The sequence below is a fragment of the Ictidomys tridecemlineatus genome, chromosome 3 (assembly GCF_052094955.1).
Source record: "Ictidomys tridecemlineatus isolate mIctTri1 chromosome 3, mIctTri1.hap1, whole genome shotgun sequence".
NCBI classification, from domain to species: Eukaryota; Metazoa; Chordata; class Mammalia; order Rodentia; family Sciuridae; genus Ictidomys; species Ictidomys tridecemlineatus.
The window spans coordinates 36,527,361-36,551,537 of record NC_135479.1 but is presented as its reverse complement, the minus strand read 5'-3'; the positions used below and the strand labels follow the sequence as shown (position 1 = coordinate 36,551,537).

Here is a 24,177-nt window from a genome sequence, read left to right as displayed (position 1 = left end):
TTGGTAGAGTGCTTGCCTCACACACACAAGGCCCTGGGTTCAATTCCCAGCACCACCAAAAAAAGTAAAAATGTTGGGGATGTAGCTTACTGGAAAGCACCCCTGGGTTCAATACCCAGTACCAAAAAAATAAAAATGATACTAAAACAAACATAACTCTGACCAGAAGAACATTATTCTACACAATTCTAGAAGTTTGTCTATTAGAAGCATAGTAGAAGTATTCCTATTGATTCAGTAACCACTGTGTCAACCAGGCTTCCTGACCTTAGATTTTTTTTTTATGGTATTTATGGTTGACCAAGATACATCTCAGGATTGAAATGATCCCAGAATTCTTTCCTACCAATGTTTTTTCTCTTTCCTCAAACTATCATTTTTGTTATTTATTTTTTATGTACATTAAACCTAAGAAGTAGCTTGGGGAAGAGGGTACACCAGGATAAAAAGACACCAGTTATTTATATCAAGATCTAAACTGCAGCTCCCTACCTATTTCTAGAACCTTTTCCAACTTGCTAGATAAACCCACTTTTATTTTTAGGATTAAGACTATTACACATGAGTACATGAATGTAATTGAGAATGAAAAGCGTTATCAATTAGCATATGTCTACTAGGATGCTTTGGGTTCAAAAAATAGAAAAGTCAATCCAAAGTACCAAAACAATAAAAAAGAAGAAACAATTAATGCCACATTTCAAGTCCCAAAGGAAGCAGCTCTAGAATCCCTTAATAATAAGAGATTTACTAGCATTTTTCCATTCTGCAGTCCTTAGTGTGTGTTATACTCAGCCTCTCTGATAGTCATAAGATGGCTGCCTCCACTCTAGGCATCCTATGCAAAATAACTAAATAACATTCCACAGAAGCCAGATTATCCCTGTTAATTTTGTGTCTCTTTTATTTACAAATGAGGAAATTTGTCCCATAAATTCTCCAGTAGACTCTCCTGATATCTCATTGGAGACTTAAGTCATATAAACATCTCTCTAAACCAGAATCTGAAAAAGGGAATGGAATTACCAGGAGTGGCTTAAAACAGTGATTTCAACCTTGACTGCACATTAGCATCACCTAGAGGGCATAAACTTCCTAAATGATTACACTGTGCAGCCACAGTGGACTTACTTCAGGGTTTCTGACCCTCGACACTATTGATTTTTTTTTTAACTATTGATGTTTTGAATTAAATAATTCTCTATTATGGAAGCTGTCCTGTGCATTGTAGGATATGTTTAGCAGCAATCATCACATCTACTCGTTTGATGTCAATAGCACCTTTTTAATTGTAACAATCAAAAATGTCTCCAAACATTGTGCCAGATGTTCCCTGGTGGTCAAGATTGCCTCTGGTTGAGAACTACTAAACTAATTAGGATTTGCTAGAGGTTTTATGTGAGAGAAATGGGCATTTGAGTAGAATCAGAACTCTGCCATGAGGGAAGAAGAACATGGATGCTGATAGGTAGCCAACAGTGTCTACTACATGAGATAGGCTGTTTTCAAGTTTAGAATGTTTCAAACTGATGGGAGGTGGCTTCCAAATATTGACTAATCTCAGGGGTGCACTTGAAACACCTATAATCCATAACCAGCTTTCTGGCATTTGATGACTATTTGTCCCGTCATGTCCATAAATTGATAGTTGGATTAGCCTGATCTGTGCCAAGAAGATTATAAAATAAGGGGGGACAGAGATGTGCCATTTTTCATTGTATTCCCCACACCATGCTATCAACACAGTAGCTATTTAGCAGGCATATTTATTCACCATATATTGAGTGATTACTATGTATAAGGTAGTTTAATTGAATTAAGACAATTCAGTATTTTAAGTCCTGTAGGTTAATATTTATAGCTATCAGTGTATAGTAGTTCAAGGAAAATTTACAAGGTTTTACTTTGAGTGGAGGGACTAAAGGGAAAGAAGTGAACAAGACCCTGGGACATGCCAAAGGCCTCTAACCTGATCAAACTTTGAAAGATTTAGAGGTGATCCTTTCGACCCCAAAAAGGTGGATATATACTCCTTGTACAACTTGATTCAGGTAAGCATAGATAATCTCTAAAAAGACAAAAACATTTTTAAGAAGTTAGATCATCTGTATTTTTTCCTCTCTCGGTAGGTGATTGTTGATGAACAGAACTTGGATTTCCTGATGGGATATACTATTTCAGCTATTCATCAGTGTAGTTCCTGGACACACATGGAAATCCTTCAAGCCCTGGCAGCTCTGGTTTACTGTAATGGCTCAAAATGTCAAAAGGTAATTTTAACTGTGTCCTGATTTTTTTTTTTTTTGAAAGATGAGGAGCAGAGGCTTTGGAGTCAACAGACCTATCTTTAGGTTTTTATCCTGCCATTAATTGGACATGTAGCTTTGATTTACAGTCTTGGCCTTGTAAATACTTGGCACTCTTAACTGTTAACCATCATTATTATCATTACCCATCATCTGCACAGCCATGTCTAAAAAGCTTTAGCAAATACCTAGTAATGAGCCTTCTGCCATTTTTGGCATATTTACTAACCATCTGAAAGATTTACCTAACAGCCTAACAGCTAGTCTTTTTTTTTTTTTTTTTTTTAATAGCTAGTCTTTTGACATTTAACTGCCCTTTAATTAAAAAAATAAAATCTGTCTAAATAGTAATATTTTCCTGGAAGCTTTTCCTAAACCAACATTGACTGTTATTTTGTTTTAGTACCTCCCAGACTTGCTAGGCAAGACCGGCCTCTTAACAACATTGAGTGACTTGGCTCAGTCTGACCCTGAAGTCAGGAGAGCTGCAGTGCATTGCATGGCAAACTTATGTCTCAGGTATGTGGATCCAGGCAGTTTTCCCAGTAGTTAGAAGATAGTATCTCTCGGGCCCTTTTATAGATTGTTTCATCTGTCTGAAACAAGAGCAACTTAGAAAAAATATCCCAATTTGCATTTCCCAGGTTATTTAATAAGGTCATTATATGATGTGATTTTAATCAAATAAAGTTCATAATGAAGAAAAAATATATATGCTAAAAGTGATAGTCAATGTTTTGTTTTCTATTGGTATGAATTCTAGTCATATTGTCTTTTAGAAGGGTATAGTCGTACCAGTTTAAGCTCTGGTGAGATTTATCTGTCAAGGTTGGTTTCTTCTCTCTTAAGAAGATGTAATTAGTCTACAATATGCAATAGGAAATGAACAGCACAAACTTGAATTTGTATCTAGGTAGCACAGTGGTGTATGGTGGCTAAAAATACAGGTTCAGTCATGTGATTCTAACTCAACAGAACCTCTTTGCATTATTTTTCTCTTAGAAATGAAAAGCAGAACTCAAAAATTTCTCTTTGTCCATACTTCTTCCACTACAAATTTCTGTAATTTTTCCCTATGGAAACCATTCATCCTTCTTTATATTTATATTTATCCTTCTCTTTACTGGAGACTGTGCCTGTCCTACAGCAGTAACTAACCGCCAAAGTGCAGAGTTTTTCTAAGTACAGTCACATTCAGGGGTGTGTTACAACTCTATTAGTTTCTATTACTGCTATTATTCTTTTGAAGGCACCATTTCAAAGGACACAGCCCGAGTTGTTTTCTCTATATGTGTTTTAGTGTGCCAGGACAGCCATACCTGGAGGAGCCTTACCAAAATATTTGCTTCCAAGCTTTCTTGACCACTTTACAGTCTTCAAAATCATCAGATATGGATGACATAACTTTCTGCATGGTAGGTAGGACTATTGCTGATCTTACAAATTGATGTAGATATGTCTAGAAGCAAGAGTTGAACTGAGGCTGTTACCAACAAGTTTAATTTTGGCTGCTATATTAGTTTTGTCTATATATATATATATACACATACATACGTACATACATATACATAGAATATTTGTAAGCCAAAAAGACTGAACCATATCTTTGGGTTTAAATTACAAGAAACCTTTTTTATTTGTTTTGTTTGGCATTTTAGGTTTTAAAAGAAAGCTCTTCTCATTCTTTTTCCTCCTGAGTATAAAAACAGTCTAGTTTCAGACTAGTACCTGATGTTTAAGATGAAAGGGAAGAAAGTAGACTTCAATAATATCTGTATTATTTTATTTCTTCTTAAAAGAATTATATGCAAATATGGTAGTTTCTTACCATGTTTTAAATTCAGGTTGACATAATCATACATTATAGATCCAGGATAGTAAAAGTTTCTTATAATCCCCTATTCAGATATAATCACTGGAGATGATCTGTGCTTTTAGATTTTTTTTCTATATATGAATGAGTATGTTTATCTTGTTGAAATAGAATCATGTTTAATATGCTGTTTTGAAACTTTCTGTATTTTTTTTAATCTTAATGTCTGTGGTATGTTTTTTCAGTACCTCTTAATGTACTTCATGCTTTCTTATTTCTGTAGCTAGGAGATCTTGGGCAAATTACTTCTTAACTGGTTAGAGCCTACATGTTCCTTGCTGAAATGGTACTAATGTAACTACATTGTAGGGTTCATGTGAAATATAAATAAAAATAGAGCTTTTAAAGTGCTTGACAGAGTATCGCAACTGTTGTTGCTGAGTTTCACATTTAGGAGGTTAGCTTCTTAGGTAATCATTCTCATGATCATCATAATAGATAAAAATTGCTTTTTAAAAGTTTTTCCACTATTTCAAACAGGGCTACAGTTTACATCATCCCCTCTAGGGAGTAAGGATGGAGTCTTAGAAGTGAGTTTACTGAATCAAGAAATCAATCTTGATCCAAAATTTGCCTTTAGAGATTACATTTTTATCATTTATCATCTTTTATCATTTACCATCTGCTTCTACATTTACACCTTTGACTTTAAGAGCTACTGAGGTTGCCATATTGGAGAACTTCCCTGCTTTTGATCTCTACTATTACTTTTTCATTTCTTATCACAGTCTTCCCACTAAATCTCTTCCTTTTTATTTTCCTTGCCCACTATTTATATATGCTGGTTTATAAGTCTGTATTATAAGACTTCTCAAGAGTACTCTTCTAGAAGATAACTCAAAGTGATTTATCAGGTCATTTTTCTGGATCTTGACCTCTGCTTTGTGTGTTTCAAAAGGTTTTTTCATCATCTAGAGACTTTTCCTCTTCCATTTTAAGTGATGCTGAAGAATAGATCCCTGGACAACCAAAATTTATTCTACCTTCTAACTAAGTCTCTCTTTGTCCCCCTAGTTGTTACAAAATGCATTAAAAGGCATTCAGTCACTTCTAAATGGTGGAAAAATGAAACTAACACAGACTGATGAACTTGGAGCTCTTCTAGCTGTACTAAAGGTAAGGCACTTCTTCATTATGATTCGTGTTTTTCCCATTTAAACCCTAGATGTGAGTACCATTTCATATCATCATTCAAAGGCTAACTTTGAAGGTATCAAAAGTTCTCATATATTCTAAGAGAGCAGAATACAATGTTCATATATATATAAGCATACTTAATATTAAGAATAGATAATAGCCTCTTTTAAATAAATATACCAAAATTTAAAAATTATCTTTGAATCTTAGGAAGGAACAAGTTGTGAGATAAGGTCCGAAGATAATTTAATCATAGCTTTCTTGAACCAGCTTTTACCTTATTGTACTTGAGAAAAGAGCCAGGGCTTCTGCTGGCATCCTCTGTCATGTAGAAGGCAGGTTAATTAAGACATGTGTCAGCACACTGCTGTCACTAGCTTCCAAACCTGCCAAACAGGGGGACATGAACTCACCACTCTGGGGATCCAGCTATCTCAACCGAGACAAAAAAAAAAAAGGAGCCTTTGTGCTCACCTGAAGTCATTCCTATCTGTGACAATATAGCTTTATTAAAGCTAAAATTTTAACTTTTCCCATGTGCCATTTCTTTTACCCTCAAATAGAGACAAACAGCTAGATTTAGAGACAAATGACTAAATAAAAATGATAAATTAGTTTAAAAATTAGTGGATAGATAAAATAACTGGATAAGATGATGGGATTAAATGAAGGTATGCTAAAATCAAACCTAATCTGATGTGGCCAAACCAGATCCAGCTTTAGGATAGATGAGATTAAGCTCTTCTTTAAGCCTTAAACTTTCAAGGTGTCAAGGTTCTGTCCCATTTTTATTACTTAATAGTCTTTAAATCTTAATCTGTTTGTGTCTTGATCCAGAGCATGCTGCATAATTCTGCTGTAAGATTTATATTTATGTGTGTGTTTTCCTTATTCATCACTTTTTAGAAAGCCATGTTTCATGGACTTCCTGGACTAAACATAGAGATGCCCACGGTGTTATACCCCACTCTACTTCCTCAGTATGATGGGCGACCACCTGTCAAACCACAACAGTCAGAATCCACTGCTTCTCGACCAATGGTGGTACATTTATGTCTATTTGAATTTAAGTTGCAGATTGTTTTGAATAGTTGCTTTGTGTATTTTCTATGATTTGCATTGCCACTGCCCCAAAAGCCCACCTTGAACTTGATTTCAATTTAAGGTACTTAGCAAAGTAAATTTAAATTTATCAGACTATTGAAAGTACAATTTAAAGCACTTTATGCTCTAAGCGGTCCAGAAAGTGTAACACCTGACAAAAATGAGCATTATATACAAAATCAAGCATTCTCATCCCCAGACTTCTTAAAACCAAGGATCAACAATTTTTTTTTCTGTTAAGGACTTGACTTGTAAATATTTTAGCTCTCTGTTGCAACTACCCACTTCATGGTTATAGTGCAAAAGCAGCCAGAGATGCCCTGTGTAAATGGAAGGGCATGGCTGTGTTCCAGTAAAACTATATTCACAGAAACAGACAATGGGCCATAAATTGGTAGCCCTTCTGTAGACTATTAGAAGACCACTTACACAATGTCTCTACACTTCTGACATTTACCACATTTCTCAGCCTTCCCTGATAGCTGCTGTCTCCTTCATGTTTCTGTTGGAGAACCTGTAGCATACAGAAATGTGGCCAAGATTTTACATCCAAAATGTAATATCTGATTTAAAAAAAAAAAAAAAAGCTTAAGAATTCTTTCATTCATTCACTTATTCAGCATTGACCAAACACCAGTCATTGTGCTAACATACCATTGTGAAATATACCAACACTGGCTATTCTTAGGAGTTTGGAGGGGGAAGCAAAGATGCATAAATAAACTTCACAGTAATATTAGGATTTCTTTCATCAAAATATTCGCAGAGTATTCAAAACACATGCAGGATACCCCGTCCAAATAGAGGAGAAAGAATCTTTTAAAAGCTGTAGTGACTAAACTAAGATTCAGGAGTGAATAACAGTACAGAGAGAGGAAAGAATGTTCTGAGGGAACAAAAGGTACATAAGAGAATGAGTGTGCATAGTTCATATGTTAACTGTAGGGTAGAGATTCGGGTTCATGAAGGGAAAGGGGAGGGCAAATAAATGTGCAGCAAAGGCAAATCATAAGGGTCTTGTATAGTATGCTAAGAATTTGGGTTTTTATCTTGTAGATGAGGAAAAAATCTTAAATAGCAGAATGATGTGATTGAATTTGCATCTTAAGAGAACCATCATGGTAGTAAATAAAAGAGTATGGGTCTGGGCCACAGCCAGTAGTCTGAGGTAGAAGTGATAAGAACCTTCCCTCTTACAGATAAGGACTTTTGAGAATTCAAAAGATAAGAACTTTTGAGAATTTGAAAGAAGGCACAGGTTTCAAAGATATTTAGATGTCAGAAAGAAGAAAGTAGGGAAAAAGAAACTGGCTTTTATTTAGCATCTTCTTCTGTGTAGCCCCAGGGCCCTAGTACCAGCAGTGTGTGTAATGGATTACCATTTTGCATATCTTAATTGGGAGAGCTGAGAAAATAGGCACTAGCATCATTTCCATAGGCTTTAATTCTTTTGGGTAATCTCTATTGAGAAGGCTGAACACTTTCACTATGCTGTTCAAGGTAGGTGCCTCATACTTACAGATCAGGAAGGTCAAGCTCAGAGAAGCTAAGTGCTTTGCCCAGAGTTACAGAGGTAGAATTTGAACCCAAACCACATGTTTTGCTCTGACCCATGGACTTCATGCCTTATTTCTTAAGTTCAGGATGGTGTGTGTGAGTATTCAGCATTGTGTCTGATGCATAGATACTAAGTAAGTGTTACTTTTTTCTTTTCTTCTCTTATTTCTTGTTTCTTTAAACTATGTGTTAGGAACATATTTAGTCATTTTCAAATGAGGAAGTACCAGTGATTTTGTTAAAAGTCATTTATAAATAATTATCATATGTATGTCTTCATTTGCTCCTAAAATCAGAATAAAAAGAAAAAATACAAAATTAAGCCAAGGAAAACCCCACAAGGAGAGGAAGAGGAAGAAGAATCTAGTAGTGAGATGGAAGCAGTCCCAGGCCCTGGCACAAGCAGAGTGAACATGCATGACAGGAACACTCGATGCTCCTCCTCCCCGGGCGTCCAAGGTTTGCCAGTAGATGGAAGTGGAACTCTGGGAAAAGAGCGGGTCTCCTCACCTTTCACCACTTCCAGCTGGAAAAGGGTCAGCAGTAGTGAGTCAGACTATTCTGATGCTGAAGGAGGCTTACAGGGTAAAATGAGGTAGTAGTATTTTGTTATATTTTTATACTTTAATATCCTAAGTTGCATGTCAGTTTATAGCTTTGCTTAAAAACCTGACTGCTGCCTGGGGTGAAATTTGAGAATTTTCATTTATGTGGAGCTTTGCATTACTCTGAACTTGCTTTGCTCACTTGATCTGTCCTTGTATGTTCCTTTCCCTGGTGTAGTCTTTTCTTCTCTGTTTCTTTTTGTTGCTGTTGTTCTTGTTGTTATTGTTGTTGTTTTGGCCATTTTGTATTTTTAACAACTACTCTTCTTCAAAATACGCTCAAAAATCATATTCTCTGGGAAAACTTATTCAATCCCTCCCATCCTGGTTTAAGAGCCCCTTCTGTGTGACCCTTTGGCTTAACCTCTACCCTAGTGTATTTCAAATGTGTTATTATTTCTTGAGCTTTCCATCAATCACTTCCACTTAGCATGGGCAGGGTCTTCATTTGTCCTCCAACCCAGCATAATGTCTGATTCCTACATGGGGTCATTCATGGGATATTTGTTGAATGGGTGGTTAGATACTCTGCAGTGTTTCATATCTAATACTAGTTTCCTAACATCAAAATGTATTGATGTATTATACTTATATTCTATTGAGTTGTGGTTTTTGTCAGCCTTAATACCTTATTAGATAAGCAAATTGTCTTAACATGTATTGATCATATCTTTAAAAAATTTTTAATATCATGGCAACATTTTTAGGGGTTATTATAGGCTTAATTTCTCAATGTATGATTTTAATTGTCTAGAATAAATAGCATTTCATGTTGCATTTTTAAAAAGCTGTTTAAAAACTTTTCTTCCTTATTTTGGATATGAAAGGTCATACCAAGCCAAAGTTCGCCAAGGAGCATTAGCTTGTTTTCTTTCTACTATAAAATCAATAGAAAAAAAAGTTCTGTATGGCTACTGGTCGGCCTTTGTTCCTGATACGCCTGAGCTTGGAAGCCCACAATCTGTGTCCTTAATGACACTTGCATTAAAAGATCCTTCTCCCAAGGTAAGAGCATTTAAATTCTAAGCTTTATAACAAGAGAAAATTTACACATATTGTTTTTTATCTCTGCACCATCTAGTCTTAACTGAATAGTGCTCTGAGTAATCCTGACCCAGTTCCTGACTTGAGAATTCCTGGACAGATAAGAGGGGATAGGAAATGGGCTCTGTGAATAGCACATTGATGGGAATTTTATAGAGGCCACTTCTTGCCCTTGGGCTTTCTGAAACCTGAGCACACAGAGTTGTAACTTGGGTATCTCCTTTGAGCTCCATTGAAGTTGCTGTGTCTCCCCTTTATGAAAATGTTTATTAAAATGGAATTTATAATAGCAAAATATCAGAAATGACTTAAAAACTCAACGAAATTATTATGGTACATATGGTTATAAAGGATGTGTAATGCTCAGAAAAATTCTCATAGTGTTTTGTGAAAGCACAAGACATAAAATTGTGTATGTAGTAGGATCCCACTGATTTTCTTCGTATTTTAAAAAAAAATCATGTATAATAAATACTTGCTTCTTTTTTTTAATTTTTTTTTCTTCTTGTGGCAGTAGGGATCAAACCCGGGGCTTCACATATGCTAGGCAAGCACTCTACAACTGAGTGCTTTTTTGTTGTTGTTGTTGTTATATTAAAAAGTTATGCCAAATGGCATTTATTTATTTTTATGTGATGCTGAGGATCAAACCCAGTGCCTCATATGTGTGAGGCAGGCACTCTATCATTGAGCTATAGCCCCAGCCCCAAGTGAGTGTTTTTTTTAAATTTACTTTGAGATAGGGTCTCACTAAATTTCCCAGCCTGGCCTTGCATTTGGGATTCTCCTGCCTCAGCCTCCCAATTAGCTGCAATTGCAGGCTTGTACCACCATGCGTAGCTATAAATATTTGCTTATTTTAATAAGAAAAAATTATTTTTAAAAAAGGAAAAAGATGATTTTGTTAGCATGGATGGCTATAGCAAGATATTTCATGATATCTTGATATTTCAAATATCTGCCTCTGCTTAAATAGGTAAGTTCCTCTCTAGAAGTTAGTCTCAATCAAATAAGGAAAGTAGCCTGCTATTTAGAGTCCCCTTACAATAAAGTATATTAAAAAGTTATGCCAAATGGCATCTGGATATCCTCAGAACTAAACTACCCATTGAAAGTGAATAATTTTAATTAAGGTTTCTCCTTAAAATGGGTAGTAATCCACTATAGATTGGAACATCTTATGATCATCTCCTTGAATAGCTAATTACTGTGTAAAAAAAACTTCTAGATGATCCTTTGGAAGCTTATGTTAGCATTAATTATACACAATAAAATTCTTGTGGTACATTTCAAATACTGTAAGTAACTAGATTAGCAGAAATTTTGCAGCTCACCTGAATCAGTATAAATGGGAGAAAAATGAAAAATGAATGGTAGCAAAGATACCAGTAATGAAGCCATTCTAGTAATTAAAGGAAAAATTACTACAAGGAATTTTAAATGCATATTTGAATGCTTTTCACTAGGGGAAACTGCCAGTGTGACCAAGGAGATGGTGCTGTGGGGCAAGTAGAAGACAAGTTAACCACTAACACTCCAACTGCCCAGCTAAGGGAATGAGAAACATTCAGTCTTAGGGGATGAATACAGAAAGGCTATGAGGTCATATCTGATGAAACTGAATTAATTGAAATAATTTATAATCTTTTAAATGTTTACATTTAAGCCAGGCAGTGACTCACACCTATAATCCCAGTGGCTCAGGAGGCTGAGGCAAGAGGATCACAAGTTCAAAGTCAACCTCAGCAACTTAGGCCCTAAGCAACTTAACAAGATCCCATCTCAAAATAAAAAAGATGTTAAATGGGACTGGGGATGTGGCTCAGTGGCTAAGCACTCAGTTTAAAAAAAAAAAAAAAAATTACATTTGACTTAAAGTGCTTTACATTTGGCACAGTGATCTGTCTTATCCATCTCCTGGATTTGGGTCCCCTTTAGACATGTTCTTGCTGTTTATGTTCAGTGTACACAAGAAATATGGTAAGAAAAATGTACAGAAGAAATTCTTCCTTCTGGAGATGTGCTAGATCCCTCTTGAAGCCCCATGCAAGTCCTGGAGAAGCAGAAATAACAAGCCATCCAAGAAAAGAAAAGACAATGGAAATTATTCAGTTTAGTGTAATGGCAAATGGTTTCCTAGAGATTTTTATAAAATATTAGCTTGGCAGGGTCTAAATAAGTGGGGATTATTGTCCACAATGAAGTTTGGAGCATACCTCTGCAAACTGATCAGAGTGTAATTAATTGTGCACCTAGCCACATGCTGGAAAAGGTTTGCAGTAGTTGATGTTGATGAGAGAGGTTCTTAGACTTCTAGAAACTTTGAGGAAAAAATGGAAACAGATGTGCTGAAAATCTTTTTCTAGTGAGAAATAGAAGAAAAAGTGACTGGAGTCTTCCAGTTGGAATACAAACAATAGATTACTCTCAGGAAATTGGAACTTGAAATGCTAAATCAGTTAATTGGGAAGGAGAAAATTGAGAAATTTTCTTTAGGATTTGGTAATGTGATAGTACTTGGGAAGTTATGTTTCCATGTAGGAAATGTGCTTCAGAATGCACATTTTATGCTTCCAGCAGAGACAGAGCAAATTTTCAATAAAAATAACATGACTAATGTAAGAATTTCTTCTGTACAATTTTCTCAGGGATTATAAAGGCATATTATGGAGACACATCAAGAGTTTGGCCTAAAGAACAAACTAAAGGGCAGACCTTTCTTTTAATACCTTGGGAATTATCCTGACTTTCAAATCCCATCATGAATTTTTATTTCTCTTTGAAATAACTCTGAAAAGTGGATACAAATAAAGTCTAGATAATAGCATAACAAGATAAGAAAATGAAAAGGTTAGAATTTTTAACTGTTATGGAGTGATAAGTAATCAGGTTACTTTTATATGCCCAACTAGGAACAATTAAACTTTACTTGAATGTCTCCAAATCTACTAGCCCTGTCACAAGGTTCAGATACATTCACTTTCAAGACAATCAACTTTGGAAATGTAATCCATAAAAAAATAACCCTGAAACATGTGAATAATAATTAGTACTTGAGTCTGAGGCTATATCTCAGTGGTGGGGTGCTTGTTTAGCATACACAAGACCATGGGTTCAATCTGTAACACTGAAAAAAAATTAATATTTGGACAAAGCCAAAGAAGAGAATAGCTTGGTTCTCTGCATGGAAACCTTAATAGGACCTACTCTCAGGAGAGTTGTCTTCTTTATCAGAAGTATTTTGAGAACTTACAAACATAAGAAGGAAGAAAATTAAGATTGACTGAACTATTTCAGCAAACATTTCTGCTATATTCTAAAAGCAAAAAGGGGGGTGGCGCTTTTTATTTCATTAACTTTAGACAAGCCTTCATGTCCAAGGAGGTGAATACACACTGGCAGAACTATGCACACTGATGTTTATAAGATTAAAAAGTCATCCATCATTGTAAATATTCAGACAGTAAAGCATAATCAACAAAATGAGCTCTCTGGAGAGTTGTACCTATTATGATTTGCTTGTACACCAGTAATTTCTGCTGGAAGTGCTGATTGGGACTGGTAAACAGGATATTATGTATTGATGTGAGAATAAATGAAGCAGAACTTGAACCAGATTCAGTATCATAAGTAACAATTTTATGATAACAAAGATACATTAAACAGGATTTAAAGGAAATTAACTCAGAACTATAAAAAGTATCAAATTTTCTATGCATTTTTATACCTCAGTGGGAATAAAATGAACAAGTTTCAATAACATCCCTTTTGTTTCCATCTGTGATAATCATGGATGTTTTCCTCCTTTAGATACCGAAGTTAATTGAGCGACAATTCTTTGTCTTTTTGAACATCAGTTCATTTCTTTTCACAACTTGATTTTTAATTTCATTTCATTTGTGAGCTTCTGTAATTGTGAGTTTTAATTACCTTCCAAAGAAATGAAGTTTTAGTATAACGTCTATCTTTTTCAGGAGAGACCAGCCATCCAATCATCAGTTGGCAAACTATGAACTATAATCAAATCAAATCTAGCCCACCACCTATTTTGTATGACCTACAAGCTAAGAATGATTTAGATGCTGTTAAATGTTTTTTTAATAATTATAAGGAGAATAAAATTTCATGATATGTGAAAAATATGTGGAATTCAGATTCCATTATCTGTAACGTAAATAAAGTTTAATTGGAACACAGCCACATTTATTCCTTTACACAGTGCCCATTCTACCAGAGCGGGGTTGAGTGGTTGAGACAGTATGACCTACAAGTCTAAAATATAAAATATGGACTATTGCCCTCTACAGAAAGAGTTTGCCAGCACCTGATCTCAGTTCTTGGATCAGCTAATTTGTGTTCATGGTCTTGCTCCTCACACATAAGCACAGTTTTCTAATGCATCGTCAGTCCCCTAACTTAAGTGGGCGTGTGTGATTCTGAAGACTCATGCTACATATTTCACATTTATTTTCAGAGCAATAAATCTTTAGATTTTTTTTTTTTTATGATGCCACTCTTCAAAAGACCTGAGAAGTGATTTATTATTTGGTTATTTGAAGATAATATAGTTGAAGGCTTTCTGGAAAACCTTTTTGTTTACTCCAAATTCAGATTATGTTTGTTTCATGTTGAGTCAATATTTAGATTAGATCCTAGAATTGTAACATTGATTCTCTGCTTTGAAAAAAAAAGTGACCCAAAAGTATTTAATTGGCATTTTGGGGTGAACTGGCCAAAGAGGGCACAGTATCTTTTCTGTAGTAATAAATCTGCATTTGTTACCTATATTCTGTTTTGGTTCAATTGGCTTTCATTTCTTTTTTCATGTCTGAGTTTTAGTACCACAAAATCATCTGAAGACCAATTAAAAGTAATCTTTTAACCTTATAAAGAGAATCTTGATTCACGGACACTTTCCTGACATACAATAGCCCATGACTGCTTTTATTTTGTTTATCAGATATTCTCACTACAAGCAATATTATTTCTTACACATGAGAGTGTTTCTAAAAGTTAGATCACTTATGGTGCTCGCTGAGTGTACACTAGATCCTGCCGTCTTGTTTAACTTAGAGCATTTAGATGCTTCAGAGTAGAATATAAAGCAGAATGCTCTCAGGAAATTTGATACAAAATAGGCTCTTAGGTCATGCATATTTTTCCTACCCTGTGGTTCTTTAGTTCTCTCTTTTTGGTTGGCTATATGCTGAATAAACTAGGCCTCTATCTTTAAATTATTCTCATGTTTAGAATTTCAGGGTTTTGTGTTATAGTGTTACTTATGTTTATGCCTTACTATAAGAAAACCTAATAGCAATGTGATTTAAGGTTCATTTTTAGATGTGGGGTACAAAGGGGCTAGTTCATGGCTGCTTTCAGGACTTGATAGATAATCTCATTGCCTTTAGTCTTCTTGTTAAGATGACTTAAATACTTTGAACATTAAATATATGTGGGAAAAAGAGACTGTGGCTCCTGATTTTTAACTAACGAGTGTGGTCATCCTGAAATTTCAGACACGTGCCTGTGCTCTGCAAGTGTTATCTGCTATACTGGAAGGCTCGAAACAGTTTCTGTCTGTTGCTGAAGATACCAGTGACCACAAAAGGGCTTTCACTCCCTTCTCTGTTATGATTGCTTCCAGCATTAGGGAGTTGCACAGATGTCTTTTGTTAGCTTTGGTGGCAGAGTCGTCTTCACAGACCCTAACTCAGATAATTAAGGTAAATGTTCCAAGGTACCTGTGAGTTGCAGAAAAGGTTTCTCTGGTTCAGTGTTGTATAATATCTTACATAGTCCAAAAGTAACTTAACCTAAGAATATAACTAAATAATAAATGTATTAAAGATATCCTATTTGGAAGATTGTACCTACCTGTCTCATATAACCTATAATATCTCTATGTCCAAATAAATGATTTGCTAAAAGTACTCTTTTTGCTTTAGTATTAAATTGTACCAATGTATCAAATTTTAAACAAGTTATTTTTTTAAAGAAAAAAAAAAGAAAAGGATTTTCCTTAAGCATAAAAGATCTTTTAAACTAAGTGCTATGAAATTTTGTTTCTATGCTGTGATTTAGTCAGGCCTATTGATAAGCTATTTTTTTGTGATTTACAGTGCCTTGCAAATTTAGTATCAAATGCCCCTTACAACCGTCTGAAACTCAGCCTGTTGACCAAAGTCTGGAACCAGATAAAACCTTATATCCGCCACAAAGGTCGGTAGTATTTTAAAACCAATTACTTCTTTATTCAGTCAAATGGAAAGTATTAGTAAATTTTTTTTTAGTATTCAGAGCATTTTTCAGATCTCCTAAGAGATCTCTACTTTTTCTCTTCAGCTTTTCATAGCTACCAATGATGTTCTACTTTTTCCCCCTCAAACCCCTACAGAAGAAAACGAAATGGAGAATGAATTGTAAAGTTTAATACCCCTTTGATGCTTCATGGCAGTGACTAGAGTGTTCCTTTAGAATTAGGAATGCAAGTGCAAGTGGATTATTAGCTTTAGGCATAAGTAGAAAATGGATGAAAGGACAGGCAGATATCATCATCTTCTTGGAAACAAAAAAATTGGAATACAGAACATAACTTCTTTAATGTTATCTCTTCCGAAGGCTCAGATAACATCCCTGAACTTCAGATCCCAAGTGCAGAGTCTTATTTCTTATTTCCTATTTTACTCTGTTAAACTGAAAGTTTTGCAAGCTTTCAGATCAGAACACATTTGGAAAAGATGAGTTTTTGTGTCAGAATTGTAGAGCAAGAAGGAAACAGATGTTTTCTGTGACATCATGGGAAGTACACTGGCTCTAGAGTCAGTCTGAGAGTCTGCAGCACACTCCCATTGCCATGGCCCTTACTAAGCCTGAAATTCCTAACAGCAGGAATTATATATGTTGTAGGTGGACCAATACCTTTATTTTATTTTATTTACTTTTAAATAGTGCTGAGGATTGAACCCAGTGCCTTCACATGTGCTAGGTGAGCACAACTACTACTGAGCTACAACTCTGGCCCTCCATAAGACTTTTATGAGGCCTAAGTGAGATCCTGCTGTGTAAACTAAGTTCAGTCCACTCCTTACACCAGTGTGTAAAGCAGGACTCAGAAAGATAAAATAAACTCCTCCTACCTTAAGACCTCTCTTCACTTTTAGTGGCAAAAAGATTAAAAGAACCCAGATTTCCTCAAGAACTAAACAAATGGTAGAGATATTTCATATTTATGGATAGGAAGACTCAATATTATCAAGATGTTAGTTCTTCCCAACTTATCTATAGATTCAGTACAATCCCAGTCAAAATCCCAAGTCATTATTTTCATGTCAACTGATTTTAAAGTTTATAGAATAGCCACATAGCACTGGGTGAGAAAACAAAGTTAGAAGGATTGACACTACCCACCTTCAAAACTTATTATAAAACATTAGTAACTAAGTCAGTGTAGAAAAGGATAGGTAGATAAGTGGAACAGAGTAGAGAGCCAAGAAATAACTTATGTTCATATAATCAACTTCTCTATGACAAAGTAAGCAGAGATATTGTTTTCAACAAATGGTGCTGGACATTTTAGACTTAATGGCTTTTTTTTTTTTAATTCTGGGTTCATTCAAGGTTTTTGCATTACATTCAGTTATTGTATCACTTTAGTCTGTTAATTGTGTGGTCCCTCCACCCTTTTTTGTTTGTTTTTCATAATACTGATTTTTTTGAAGACTCACAGTCAGTTGTCTTATGGATTATGTAATATTTTCTCAGTGTCAGATTGTTTCTTTATGATGTTGTCCCATGTGTTTCTTACGAACTTGAAATTAGGTCTGGAAGTTTAATTAGACCTAATTAAACAAGGATCTAATAATTCTTATCTACCTGCAGAGGTAACTGATCCTTATCAGAGTGGTTCCTAAGGTAATAGGCTCTGACTTTCCTTTGACAGATGTCAATGTCCGTGTGTCAAGTCTCACACTCTTGGGAGCTATAGTGTCCACTCATGCACCTTTACCTGAAGTCCAGCTACTTCTGCAACAGCCCTGTTCTTCTGGACTCAGCAGTAGCAATTCAGCAACTCCTCACCTCAGCCCTGCTGATTGGTGGAAGAAAGCCCCTGCAGGATCCTCTCTGGAAGAAACATCAGTTAGCTCACCAAAGGGGTCTTTAGAGCCCTGTTGGCTCATTCGACTTTGTATTTCCACTGTTGTCCTGCCCAAAGAGGATTGCTATTCAGGTGGGGATACTGGCTCTGCAGCAGGAAGCACTTTTGAACCATCTCCCATGCGACTGGAGGCCCTACAGGTAGAGATTTCGTTTCCTCCTTTCTGAAAGGAGGTGGTCATTCCCCTTTCATAGGGTGACTGTGAGAAGTAGGCATATAAAATATTGTAAAAACAAGCCACATTGGGCCTGAGATTGTGGCTCAGCAGTAGAATGCTCGCCTAGCATGGGCGGGACCCGGGTTTGATCCTCAGCACCACATAAAAATAAATGCATTGTGTTGTATCCATCTACACCAAAAAATAAATATTAAAAAAAAAAAAAGCCACATGACATTAGGAGGAGTTGTGTTTTAGCTGTGGGTGGTTTATTTTGGTATTTTGATCAGGTTGTGGGGGGGCTTTGGTTGTAAAAATATTGTAAAAGCTATTGTAGTTATCTCAGGTATTATATGATAAGTGGGACAGGTGGGTGTAATAGGTATAATAGTTCTGAAAGGAATTATACGGTTAATCTTGGAATTCTGCAACTTAAATCTTTAATTCTCAATAAATTCTCTCATTTTGCATCTGCTTAATGAAACAAAATAAATGCTCCTTCAAAGGAATATACTTTTAACTCTGAATAAAAGTATTTGCTCTTTCTATTCTCAGATGTAGTCTAAGACATAGGCTTAGAACTGCTGCTGATTATTTGGATAACATTAAATATATCCTTTAACCTTTTCAGCCTTGGTTTCTTTAGCTGTAAATTCAGTTAATACCTATCTTAAAGGATTACTCAGAGACATGACATAATATTAAATGAAAAACAATAATAAATTATAAAGCATCATAGAATTATGATATAGTTACTTGATGTTAGCAATAAAATAAAGATTTTGATTGTTTTTCATTTCATTCACATCAGATTTCAGTCACCTGATAAGTGTAAGTGATTTCTCAAATATTGAAATTGTTTTCTAGATACTGCAATCTTGCATTCAGATTTTTGAGATTAATTTCCTGCTCTCTGCATAGGTGTTGGCTCATCTGGCAAGGGGCTACTTTTCTGTAGCTCAGGTCTACTTGATGGAACTTGGAGAGGTGATTTGCAAGTGCATGGGAGAAGCAGATCCATCCATTCAGCTTCATGGCGCCAAGGTAATTTTCATTAGAAGCCAGATTTCTTAAGGAGTCCTCAGGTAAAGGAGCTGTACATTCCTCTATTTTCAATTCTTACCTATAAACCCAAAGAATTGTTTTGGTATTAAATTAACAACATATAGCTATTGATTTTATTCCTCAAAAGAATGCCTCTTTTAAGAGTTAATGAGAAAAGAAGGAAAATCTCTTAGAAATTATTTTTCCTTATGATTTGAAGTGATCTCCAAAAAGAAGTGAGCTGATTTGTTACCTCTGTAGTTCTAATGCTCTGCTTTGACAGTTATTTCTTTTACCTCGGCAGCTTCTGGAAGAACTGGGCACAGGCTTAATACAGCAATATAAACCAGATTCTACCATAGCACCTGAGCAGAGAGTACCAGTCTTCTTGGTAAATGCATATCTATTCATAGTTCTTGCTTTTCTTAATTCTTCAGTTACAGTTTTATTTGGCACCTCAGTGATAAAGTGGAATAGATGATATTATTTCTTCCAATGTCACAAGCTATGCTTTATAATCTAGCATGACATGAAACTAACATGTATAGTTTTTATTTGTAATTCAGTATGTAGTAGGATTATACGTAAGGTTCAACCAAGAATAATAAAATCAATGTTTCTTGTGCATAAAATGGTGGAAAGATTTTGAATCAGAAGGCATAAGATCAGATTTGGAGAGCATCACTTAATGGTTGTGGGATTATAAGCATAGTTTCCTCATCGTAAAGAGGAAGGATAATCCTTAAATCATAAGATTACTGAAAAAGTGAATGAAATGTAAAGATGCTGGCACATAGTAGGTGCTCAGTGAATGTTAATTTCCTTAACCCCCAATTATGAGAGAAACCATGATTACTATTAAAAATCCTGTGATCTCAGGTTATTTCTGTTGTCCCCAACTGCCAGTTGTTTGGATGAGGCTACCATTAAAGGTTTCTTCTATTCAGTGCCAAAAGCAAAATCAATTCAGTGTTAGTGATATTTTCTCCCTGTGCCCTCTTCATCCTGCCCCTTCTTTTCCCTTCACAATTTCCATCATTCTTCAAGTATATTAATAATGTCTAACCCTCCTCCCTTCTCGGGGCAGCCATTAAAGATTTCATGTAACCATTCACAGAGTGATAAGATGAGATTTGCTATCAGACAGAACTAGGTTCGAATCCAAACTTCTCTCCTTGCTAGAAAGTGGCTTTGGATGGCCTCTTAACTGTTCACACTCATCTCTAAAGAAGACAGACTTTCTATACTACTTATCTACTACTAAGTAGTAAATTAACCCTAGCCATGTAGCAACTTTAAGTGATATACATTTATTCTCTCACACCGTCTAGCTTAGCCATGTGGTTCTTCTGGTCCAGGTCTCATGAGGCTGTGGTCAAGATGCCACCCAGGGTTGCAGTCAACTTCAGCTTGCCAGGTTTGGAGGCTCTTCTTCCAAGGTGGTTTACTCATGTACCCAGCAAGTTAGCATTGGCTTTTGGCAGAAGGGTCGCTCAGTTCCTCCCCATTGGGACCCCTTCCATAGGGCTGCTTGACTGTCATGTTGAATGGCAGCCCGCTTCCCTCACAGCAAATGATCCAAGAGGAAGAGCAAGATGGAAGCTGCAGTGTGTCTTATTCCTTCCTAGCTTCAGAAGCTTCACATTGTCACTTTAACAGCATCCCTTGGTTACTAGGTCAGCTCTATTCAGTGCAGGAGGGGACTGCACAGAGGTGTAAACATTAGTAGGTGAGAATAACTCTGGGGTACCTTGGAGGCTGGCAACCACACCTGTCTACATTATAATGGATTGGAGTAGGGAGGGCCCAGACTGGGTTTCCAGGAGCTGAAGTAGGAGGAAGATATGACTATTGCATGAATATACAGCAAAACCCAGGCCCATATATATAGGACAGAAACTGGGGTTACCAAAACCACAGGTGGATTTGCAAATGAATGCGAAAACCAGGATTTTTATAAAGCATGGAAATAAAAGCATTCAGATGCCTACCTGAGGGACTTTTAAGTGATATAATTCTTTGAAATGCTGAGAAAAGAGCCTACTGCCTAATTTAAGAGTATCCACTGTGTAAGAACTTTTAAAAGAGTGTCCTGTGGAAGGAACTTTGCACACAGTATCATTATCACAGACTCTACGACATAGATATCTTTGCCCCATTTTATTGAAAAAGAACCAAAGTTTAGATAGGTTAAGTCACTTGCCCAAGGCTGTAGACAGGAAGCAGCAGCTGCAGGACTTATGCAACTCAGCCTCTGGATCCTGTGCTCCTTGATCTAGAACACATGGTCCCTGGACTATTTTGACACTCTGTCACAGGGGATCAGGTTGAAAGAGCCCTAACTAAATGTTGGTTTATCTGGATTCTAGTTGACCTCTGCTGCCTATTAACAAGTTATAGTATCTCCTTGTGTGAAAAAAGAGATGTAAGTTATGCTGAGGGTTAAAATCAGTTGAAGTACTTCAGGCACTTAGAGCAAATCCCAGAATGTGATAGCTCTCTGAAAATCATTAGCTGTTTTACTGTCATCTTCATCCTTCTCCTCATTGTCACCATGGCTGACTGACTTCATTACACTGTAGTCTCTTAGTCAATAAAATACGAGGATTTGATTAGTTGTTTTCTAAAGTCCTTTTTATCACCATGGAAGAACCAATGAAGCATTTACAGAAAGCCAGTTCCTTAAGGAAACATGTCATAGCTAAGGCCACATGTGGTAGGCTTAGCTTCACTTGGTTCCACTGTGCATCTTAGGCTGTAGTTCTAACTGTGCCTCTTTCAGGTGGTGATGTTCTGGACTGTGATGCTAAAAGGTCCTTTACCTCGAGCCCTGCAGAGTTCAGAGCACCCAACTCTCCAGGCGAGCGCCTGTGACGCCCTGTCTTCCATCTTGCCCGAGGCCTTCAGCAGTCTGCCGGTAACTCAAGCCATTTTCTTCCTCTGAAACTGTGCCCTGAGCATCACAGCTCAAGTTTGATTCTTTTTTATTTTGAAATATTTTCTTTATTATCTGTAAAGAAGAGATTATTGTATTTGAATTTGGCGGAGGGCAGTGGGAACAACAAACGGGAGAACTTTTAATCTGTCAGACAGCTCTTTCTCGCGGTGCTTTTAGAAGGCGGGTGGTAGAAGAGTCAGCACAGCTGCAAAGGCAAAGAGATTTCAGAAGGATTTCCTGCCAGAGTTTAAAAGACCTGGGCTTAAATGCTGGGTCTTTGTAGCTCTGGGACTGTTTTAACTTTTCTAGAACTTAATATTATTATCTTAAGATGGGAGTCATGTGAAAAATAACATAAGAGTAGGTGAAAATATTTAGATATGATGCCAACACATGGTATTTGTCCTAGCCCATTTGGGCTGCTAAAATAAAATACCATAAACTGGGTGACTTTTAAAACAGCAGTTTATTTCTCAGAGTTCTGGAGGCTGGAAGTTCTAAGATCAAGGCATCTACAGAGTTGGTGGTGTTAGGTGCTCAATCTCTAATTCATAGGTGGCCCTGTCTAGCTCACAGGGTGGAAGGGGCAAGACAGCTCTTCAGGTCCTCGTTTAAAATGGCATTAATCCGGGGCTGGGGATGTGGCTCAAGAGGTAGCGCACTCGCCTGGCATGCGTGCGGCCCAGATTCGATCCTCAGCACCACATACAAACAAAGATGTTGTGTCTGCTGATAACTGAAAAATAAATATTAAAAATTCTCTCTCTCTTTCTCTCTCTCCCTCTCTCACTCTCTCTTTAAAAAAAAAAAAAAATGGCATTAATCCCACTCACGAAGGTTTTGTCCCCATGACCTGATCACCTCCCAAAGGCCCTAGGACCTATTACTGTCACCTTTTGGGTAAGGTTTCAGCATATGAATGTGGCAGGGGCATAAACATTTAGACCATAGCAGTATCCAAACTGCTGCTTTTCTTTAATCTTCAGCAGAATTTGCATCTGTTTTTATTTATGTAAATTAGCTCTTATAAAAAATGCAACTTTAATGGAATAAAAGGATAAAAAATTGCCTAATTTACACAGTAGAAAGCTTGGATGTGATGAGATGCTGTGTGTGCCTTGCACAAAGTGGATTCTCAGATCAACGTTGAGTCTGAATGGAACTTGCGCTAACACAGGGCAGCCTGCCCTGAGATCACAGTGCATTCAGCTCCTGAATATGAACAGGTACTTCATAGTCATTTTGGGGAAACTTTGGCTCATAATTATTTCTTTTTGCTTTTCCCTTTGTCACCCTTCTCATTGCAGAATGACAGGCAGATTTTGTGCATTACAATGCTACTCGGATTGAATGACAGCAAGAACCGTTTAGTGAAAGCTGCGACATCGAGGGCCCTTGGAGTCTATGTGCTTTTTCCTTGTCTCAGACAGGTCAGAGTGAGCCCATTTAGCTCTTCTTTTTCTATTTATAATCCATATCACTGCTTGTTTGTGGATACAAATCTCCTGAGTTGGGCAGTAAAGGAAATTAACTTCTTTTGTATTCTGATTTCTTTAATTGCTACAAAATTATAGTAATGCCTATAGTTCATTTATTTCAAATTACTTAGCACACCACCTGGGACCTAGATGTTCAGTGAATGCTTAATGAATGGCTATGAGACAGTACCATGTGATAGTAATAATTTAGAAAGCTGATGAAGGTTTTACTAAGAAAGAAATGAAAATTCCCTCACTCTTATTTGTGATCTTCTTCTCACTGAGAAGTGTCTAGTGAATAGGGTGTGTTTTGGAAATGTATTTTATTGTCAGAACACCGCTTCCTGAAGGTGGAAATCAACCCAAGGACAAAATTCACAGATAACTGTCATAGGCCAGGTTGTAAGACATTCACAACAGTTCAGCTGATTGGGTATCCATGGCATGGGTATCTTGAGTATCCAAATTGTAATATTAAAAAAATAGTAAATGAATTGATTGAGTAAATGAATTTTGATTTTGAATCAAAATTTGCAATAAAGGGTTGTAGCTTTGGGTAAAATAAATTTGAGAATTTCAGAAGCAGCATTGTGAACTCAAAAGTAATGCAGTGTTTGGTTCATCTTACAGGATGTCATATTTGTTGCAGACACAGCAAATGCCATACTGATGTCACTTCAAGACAAGTCTCTGAATGTCCGTGCCAAAGCAGCCTGGTCCCTGGGCAACCTGACAGACACTCTGATTGTCAACATGTAGGTGACTCAGCCTGTTTTCCC

The 24,177-nt window shown here is 36.4% G+C and overlaps 1 protein-coding gene across 3 annotated transcripts in view; it reads left to right on the top strand.

The window, feature by feature from the left end:
* The window catches only part of Heatr6 (HEAT repeat containing 6), a 33,016-nt gene that overhangs the window by 2,809 nt on the left and 6,030 nt on the right, over positions 1-24,177 (top strand). The window contains exons 3-17 of one of the 3 annotated variants that reach the window (XM_040269118.2): positions 2,130-2,270; positions 2,710-2,825; positions 3,607-3,721; positions 5,194-5,295; positions 6,223-6,357; positions 8,274-8,572; positions 9,410-9,587; positions 15,143-15,349; positions 15,746-15,845; positions 17,566-17,921; positions 18,860-18,982; positions 19,287-19,373; positions 21,765-21,899; positions 23,228-23,350; positions 24,029-24,153. In XM_040269118.2, the coding sequence (XP_040125052.2) occupies positions 2,130-2,270; positions 2,710-2,825; positions 3,607-3,721; positions 5,194-5,295; positions 6,223-6,357; positions 8,274-8,572; positions 9,410-9,587; positions 15,143-15,349; positions 15,746-15,845; positions 17,566-17,921; positions 18,860-18,982; positions 19,287-19,373; positions 21,765-21,899; positions 23,228-23,350; positions 24,029-24,153 (2,342 nt within the window). Of the gene's footprint in view, positions 1-2,129; positions 2,271-2,709; positions 2,826-3,606; positions 3,722-5,193; positions 5,296-6,222; positions 6,361-8,273; positions 8,573-9,409; positions 9,588-15,142; positions 15,350-15,745; positions 15,846-17,565; positions 17,922-18,859; positions 18,983-19,286; positions 19,374-21,764; positions 21,900-23,227; positions 23,351-24,028; positions 24,154-24,177 lie in introns of those variants that run through there. The other 2 variants (XM_021724031.3, XM_078042426.1) reach the window with 2 other exon arrangements.